Source organism: Salvia hispanica, chromosome 2 (genome assembly GCF_023119035.1).
Source record: "Salvia hispanica cultivar TCC Black 2014 chromosome 2, UniMelb_Shisp_WGS_1.0, whole genome shotgun sequence".
NCBI classification, from domain to species: Eukaryota; Viridiplantae; Streptophyta; class Magnoliopsida; order Lamiales; family Lamiaceae; genus Salvia; species Salvia hispanica.
In genome coordinates this window covers 24016785-24024102 of record NC_062966.1, presented here as the reverse complement: position 1 = coordinate 24024102, position 7318 = coordinate 24016785, and the positions used below count along the sequence as shown (strand labels likewise).

Here is a 7318-nt window from a genome sequence, read left to right as displayed (position 1 = left end):
AAGAGAAAGAATAATTGGTAAGTAAGAGAAAAGGAGAAAACAAAAGTAATAGAATTAATATTAGTGGATCATGAAGTCTACTTTAAGTTGTTAATTATAGCGGTATAAGTGGTAAATAAAGTGATATATAGGGGTGTAAAGATTTCCTAGAATTGAAAGTTTGAAAGTTGCTATTTGTAAGAACAGATTAAAATGGAAAGGGTTGCTATTTTTAAAAAACGGAAGGAGTATCATTCTTCTATATAATGATTATAGAAAAATTATTTTTTATTTTAGTAAAATATAACTCCAAAAATATTTTTACATTGAAAGTATAAACCCTACTTATTTACAGCAATATTTAGAAAAAACAAATTAAATACCTATAGAAAAAGAACGTTCAAAGTCGGACTCAAAATCCGATTCTCAAAAACAGTTAAACCCGTCCGTATTAATTAGATTCAAATCCGCTCCATCAACCCATCTCATATAATTTCTCCCTCTCTTTCTCTCTCCCAAATTCTTCTCCAATTTATTATCCCCTTCCCCATAAACCCCACGCACCCATTTTTTTGCCGCGTTTGAGCTCCAGAAATCGATGGAGGCAGCAGGCTACACCTCTCGCACCGTTGAAGAAGTTTTTAAGGATTTCAAGGGCAGAAGAGCTGGAATTGTCAAAGCTCTCACTTCAGGTCTCCTTCTTCTTATTTATTTTCACTTCTCGAGGTTTTTGTGTTGAATTTTTCCGTTCCGTAGCTTCTCGGCGTCTGCATTATTTGTTTCGTGACGGTTTTTTTCTCGATTTCGTCTCACGGTGTGTTTTTCACCTTTTTTTTTTGGTTGCAGATGTTGAAGAGTTTTATCAGCAGTGCGATCCTGGTATGGTTTTTGTTTTGCATTGGTTGATTGCTGGTTAGGTTTCCAATTCGCTGGTTTCATGTTTGCGTGTTAGGCGTTTTTCGGAAAACGGCTTCAATTCCGTCAATTCTGTGTGGAGAGAGCGTGTTGAGGACTGATCTCGACGTTGATCAGCGTTCGTTAGGGTTTTGATTTGACGTGTGAATCGGTTCTGTTTACTTTTTAGATGTATGTTTGTGTTTATTTGCTGCGTCCTGTTAGGTCAATGTTTTGTTGTGAGGATTTTGAGATTGTTGATTTTAAATGTGTATTTCAAAGCTAATTAGTTTGATTGCAGGAGACCTAATTGTTTATAGAACCACAATTATGTGTCTTACTGCAAATGTAATGTGTGAGAGTTGTATACTTGTTCAGATATAGATTTTGTTAACTGACTGAAGGATGTTCATGTTTATAAATCCTCAATTAGCTGGTCTTAAATTGAGTTTCTGATTATTTTTTGTTTTTGGGTAAGACATTCTACTTTTGATTAAATCGAAGAGCTATGCCATTTATTGCTGTGTAACGGGCATGAGGAATACCGTATTAAGAGGGTACCTCGAGGACTTCTATTAATTTTGCTGTTTGCACATGTCGTGATGTTTGTTGATATGCAACATTTGGATTTTATCATCTTGTAATCTTATTGGATTTGGGTTCTTTGACATTATGATAATGTTCTGAAGTAATGGTGCTTAGCGACTTCCTTTGTGTCAATTGAGAATGATAGTGGTACTGTTGCATATGGATTTTCTTCTGTGTGAGGTTGTGTTGATTGTTGGCGTTATGCGGCTCATTTTTAATCGAAGAGTGTGGTGTAACTGAATGGGGCTTACATCATGTTTCTTGTCGTCATTCGGGTCTGATGCAATGAATGTTATTACGTAACTGTTTACTTTCAGAAAAGGAGAATTTGTGCTTGTACGGGTTTCCTAGTGAGCAATGGGAGGTTCATTTACCTGCTGAAGAAGTACCACCAGAACTCCCTGAGCCTGCTTTAGGAATCAACTTCGCTAGGGATGGGATGCCGGAAAAGGACTGGTTATCTCTAGTTGCTGTCCACAGTGACGCTTGGTTGCTTGCTGTTTCCTTCTACTTTGGGGCTAGGTTTGGATTCGATAAAGCCGACAGGTACCTCCTATTCAACTATTCTATCTGTTTGGCTAGTCCCCACGACATAATTTCTCACTAATAGTGATTCTGATATTTTCTTCAATTTTTTTGTTTCGTCTAGAATTTTGGTCTTTATTGTGCCTGGAATGAACCTTTCTAGGTTAATCCATTTTGTAGAAATAACTTGAAATCCCTGGATAGTAGTTATTGCACATTTCTTTGTCTGATATGGTATTCCAAATATTGATTGAACCTGTTGTGAGTGTGAGTCACTCTTAACTAGTGGAGGAAACACTGTTGTTTACATACGATTGGATCCATAAGATTATGTTATCGAGCATTTATGTTACTGAACGCACTTGATGTTTCGTCAGTTGATATTTATGTCAGTGGACTTGTCTTGTTGGTGCAGGAAGCGGCTCTTTAACTTGATCAACGATCTACCAACTGTGTTTGAAATTGTGACTGGTGCTGTCAAAAAACAGCATAAGGAGAAATCTTCAATGTCAAATCAGAATGGCAACAAGTCAAAGTCGAACTCCAAATCAGTAAGCAATAGATGCTCGGGTTGTTTGTTTTCGTGTTCTTTGATACTTACCTGTTGTTCCAGCTGTTCCTCGAGCACTTAGATCTTCAACTTCTTGATGGTAATATATATTATACTCTGTTGGTGACAGCGGGCTGAAACTCCTGGAAGGTTTTCAAGGCCACAGCCGCAGCCATATGATGAAGACTACGGCTTACAATACGAGGAAGATGAGGATGAGCATGGGGAGACGTTATGTGGTGCCTGTGGTGAGAACTATGCATCGGATGAATTCTGGATTTGCTGTGACATATGTGAGAAGTGGTTCCATGGAAAATGCGTGAAGATCACCCCTGCTAGAGCTGAGCATATCAAGCAGTACAAGTGCCCCACATGCAGCAACAAGAGAGCTCGCCCTTAGTCTATAGATCGCTACCTTTTAGCTTCTGTACTTTCTGGAAAACTACATTTGCATCGGTCGATCAGACTCATCCTTGTTCTAAGCACCAAAGCCTAACCTGTGAATGCGTGCTTTTCTGATTCGGGGATCTCGTTGTTTTTGGTACAGTATTATTGTTTCTGGCAGTGTTAGAAGTAGTCCCATGGCTGCCTGCAACTTATGTTCTTTTTAAATAGGATTTCATGTCTTCAATGATCCTGTGAAAAAGCTATTGTTTGTGTTCGTTTCATATGCTGCATAATCGATATGGCATGATTGAGCTTTGTATTTTTTTTTAATTCTGGGATGGGATTCGCATATCATGTAGCTGAAATGGGTATTTTAGTAAGGGAAAATATTAATTGTAGGCATAAACTATCAGTTGATTATAAATCCATATTATTATAGTAGTATTAATCATTTTCTCAATTAATCATGGACCCATAATTAATACGCTAGAAGTAGAGACATCTCCTATGGTTATGAGTTTAAATTTCACTAATGATGAACTGAACTTCGTGATATCTTACAAAGGAAAGGTTCTAAGCTTAGTCGTCTTATCTTTGGAGACGACTTAAACAAAAGTAGGTATTTACAAGCTATAGAAAAAAGACCGAAAGGTTAGAGTGAAACCAAAATCATCAGAGAATACTTGATTTTTTCGTGTGTGTTTTCTTTCATCATGTTAGAGCTTCTTGATTCTTAGCCGAGAGGCGTTTCAAGAACTCGTAGGTGGTGATCATCGTCGTTGCAGAGACGGACATGGACGCGCACCTCGGCCCTAACCCTCTGTAACAGGCAGTCCATCCACCCTCCCTCACCAGGTTCCTCACCGTCTGCCCAAAGCTCGGCCCCTTCCTCCCGTTGTTGTCCTCCCCGTCCAACACCTGCAGGCGCGTCTTGATCGTGTCAAACGGCATCGTGATCAGGGCCGACACCCCTCCAGCCATGGCAGCGCTCACCCCCTGCACCGCCATCACAGCCTTGGCATCCGGCCTCAGCCCCCCATTCTCGACCCTCTCCTCCCCGTTCCTGCACAGCAAACACCCCACCCCACTCCAAACCACCCTCTGCGCCATGGAGTAAGACGCCCACCAAACAGCATTGCTCGGTGCATAGGTCAAGATCGAGATCCCAAACCCTCTATACAATCCTCTGATCCCATCTGCCCTCAAAATCTTCCCGAACGCATCCACCCCATTAGCGTATTTAACACCACCACCACCACTGCCACCGCCCTGTGCCATCAGCCTCTGGCTGATCACATCAACGGGCGTCCACACCACCTGCGCAGCCACGGCAGCGCTCACTCCAGCTGCCGCATTGGCCACAGCAGCCGCACTAGGCTCAGGCAATCCAAGCCTAGTCGCAGTGGTTCCTACATTACTCTTAGTAACCTCAAGCGCAGCCATGTATAGAGCTCGGGCAGGGATAGTCCCGGTCAAGGAAGTCCCAAATCCCCTATACAATCCACGGATCCCTTCATACCTCATTATCCAAACCCCAGTCCTAACACAAGAAACACGCGACTGAGAAACCTGCTGCCGCGTTTTCAGCACCACCATCGGGTACAACGCAGCCGAGACACCCGAGAATAAGGCTGCCCCAAGGAAGAAGAACTTGGATTTATCCAACATTTGCCATTCTATATCTGCAGGAATGTGGATTTCTTCCGCTGTTGATTCTCCCTCAGCAGCACCAAGGCTCATTTTCCCCAGTTTTCCCCCTCTAATCCTTCACCACACTTCCAATATTCAAAATCACTAATCCGATTCAATCTCACACAAAAAAGCCCTAAATGCGAATTACAAACCCTAATCCCCCCCACTGATCGAATTCATCATAACACAGAACAACATGACTATGCATACATCCAATAAATCATAGGTTAAACACACAACCGAAGAAATTTCAACGAAAAATCCGATCTTTCGCAACCTTGTGCACAGATTATTGCAATAAGGAGAGAAAAACACAACAATACACAGTCTAATGATTCATATTAATATGTGAATCGACTTTTTGCGCTTGTGGAAGAATGTTTTAGCTGGGAAAATGAACAAGATAAACGTGCTCTTCATCTTCTTAAGAACTCTTACCGATCATCTCCACTCCTTTCAAATCCGGTAAGATCGGATCTTGCCGGCAAAAATATCAATTGTTTTATGCCTTTGAAAAGTGCTGACAATCTTTAGAAATTGAATAGAATAAGAGCAACAGAAATTGTTTTTTAAGGGAAAAAAGGAACACATTGGCCCATCTTTGATTTTGCCACTTATCTAATCTTGGATAATCTCAATTTTAGCTTTGGATCAATATATATCCGGCAAGTTCAAGATCAAATTAATTTAAGCATATGCGATTTATACGTCATAATTGTTATTTATAGCTTAATTTATTGCATATAGCGAGAATTAATTATCACTACTTAGATAGTTTATCTATATTTAAGATTCAAACAAATTAATTATACAAGTAGTACGTTTTATAAGGATACTATCTTTTTTCATGCGTCCTATAAAAATACTCCTATCATATTTTTTTTAATGAAAAAATCTCCAAAACTCATGTACATTAATTTATATTCAACTTGTATCACTATACTCCACCATTAAAAACTAATAATAATATAAGTTATAATACTATTTACTAATACCATTTCCACCATCTTTCTTTTCGATCTCTCCTATTTTATGTATTATGCATTATTTCTATATCATCCCAATAATTTTTTTTTTTAACTGAGGGATTATATAAATTTGAAAATTGGTATTGGCTACCTACCTGCGACACAGAGGAGTGCTTATCCACATATCAGTGACGTGTTAGGCGTTAAACATTATCCAAACCCAGAATACTCACGTGCGCTTTGTCCAAACCTATATTTTCTTTCCTTTTTTAATATACTACCGATACAGAAAATACAAGAAGAATATAAAATTACAGTAAAAAAATAAAGATACTTTGTAACTAAATTTGTTTCTTCTATAAAAAATGTAATTGCAATAGTTGTTAATATACAAAAAAATATGAGGAACAATTTCCTCATTATAAGCAATATGTATACATTCATCTGTGTAGTGACAAATTGGGGCTATTAAGCAAAGAAGAAACTACAATCTTAAAGAACACAAAAAAGCAAACTCTAAGGGCCGGGCCTTGTTAAAACCTTTTCGGCGAAAACCCAATGGAAAATATAATGGAAGAGGAACAAGAGTACTCGTCTAAAGGTCGTGTAGAGGAATAAGATTCGAGCCGAGCTGGGATTACAACAGGGTTCTTGACCGATTTCCTCATTCGAATCAGTCCCTTGAGTATTGCATTAGTTCGAACCACTGGAAGAGCGAGAGATGTCGAAAGGTTTAATGTCAGTTTTAAAAATTAACAAGTGTGAGCAGAATCTTAAACAGAAACATACTTGTCTTAGGAGGTCCGCGAGCGTACGGGGAAGCGCTTCAATGTTCTTGAGGACCACATAGTACGGGAACGGGAAAGTGTCTATGTACCTGGAGAGCTTGAAATCTGTTCCCTTGCCTGTGAATTCCTGCAAGGCGCGATCATGACATGATCGTGTTAGTACTTTCAAGAACTCGATGGAATACGTGCTTAAGCTTATAAAAGGGATGAATGAGTCGATTGAAGTTCTAGATTATTACCTGCAAATCCATGATGGACTCGTTAGGGCTGTCGAGGAGAAGGAATGCAACCATACGTTTAGTGCTCAAGATGTCTCTCACTCTCCGTTTCAGTTTTTCCTGATTTAGAGCGAAACCGAGGGTTAAGAGAGAGGATTGTGATCTACTATGTACTCCCGCTGTCCCACTAGAAATGAAACGTTTTCCTTTTTGGGTTGTCCCATTAAAAATGAAACGTTTCTTAAAATAGAAATAACTTTAACTCTACTTTTTCCTCTCTCTTCTTTAACTCACAAGACAATAATACATAAAATCTTGTGCCCAAAAGCAAACGTTTCATATTTATTGGGACGGAAGGAGTATTTGTTTGTGTGTGTGCGTCCGTGGTGTGCTTTCGTTTTACTCAGGGAGGGGAGTGCAGTGGGGACTTGAAGAGGCGAAGAAGATAAAGCAGTACCTTCTCGTTGAAACGGCCATCGGCTATGATCAGGACGAGCTGCTCTAGAGGATTGCAGCCAGATGGCGACCGTGCCTGCATCACAGCAGCATCGAGCATGTTGTTCACATACTTGAGTAGATCAACCATTGGTTCGTCTACGATTGTGTTCTCTTGCTTAAAGGTGAAGCTCGAGATCATCTGGTCCGAGTAAAATGCCAAAGCAACCAAGTTTATTTGTTAATCATTTGCTAATGAATGCGACTTTTCAAGCAGAAAATGAGAATTCAAGA

The 7318-nt window shown here is 39.7% G+C and overlaps 3 protein-coding genes across 4 annotated transcripts in view; 1 reads left to right on the top strand and 2 right to left on the bottom strand.

The window, feature by feature from the left end:
- Positions 1-463: 463 nt before the first annotated feature.
- LOC125205754 (PHD finger protein ALFIN-LIKE 4-like) lies at positions 464-3240 on the top strand. The gene is made up of 5 exons (XM_048104857.1): positions 464-671; positions 826-858; positions 1779-2007; positions 2402-2537; positions 2667-3240. Exons 1-5 carry the CDS (start codon positions 578-580, stop codon positions 2934-2936), a joined length of 762 nt encoding a protein of 253 aa, XP_047960814.1. The 5' UTR covers positions 464-577; the 3' UTR covers positions 2937-3240.
- Positions 3241-3431: 191 nt separating this feature from the next.
- LOC125205753 (solute carrier family 25 member 44-like) lies at positions 3432-5221 on the bottom strand. Of its 2 annotated transcripts, none has more exons than XM_048104855.1 (2): positions 5054-5221; positions 3432-4698 (listed from the first exon to the last, which is right to left on the bottom strand). In XM_048104855.1, the coding sequence occupies exon 2, from the start codon at positions 4661-4663 to the stop codon at positions 3635-3637; it is 1029 nt and encodes a 342-aa protein (XP_047960812.1). In that variant the 5' UTR covers positions 4664-4698; positions 5054-5221; the 3' UTR covers positions 3432-3634. The 2 variants fall into 2 exon arrangements, with proteins under 2 accessions (XP_047960812.1, XP_047960813.1); XM_048104856.1 differs by having other exon boundaries at positions 3432-4688.
- Positions 5222-5972: 751 nt separating this feature from the next.
- LOC125207113 (midasin-like) overlaps positions 5973-7318 on the bottom strand; it is a 29719-nt gene continuing 28373 nt past the window's right edge. The window contains 4 exon segments of the mRNA XM_048106329.1: positions 5973-6289; positions 6373-6498; positions 6611-6709; positions 7047-7226. Of these exon segments, the coding sequence (XP_047962286.1) occupies positions 6257-6289; positions 6373-6498; positions 6611-6709; positions 7047-7226 (438 nt within the window). The 3' untranslated portion in view covers positions 5973-6256.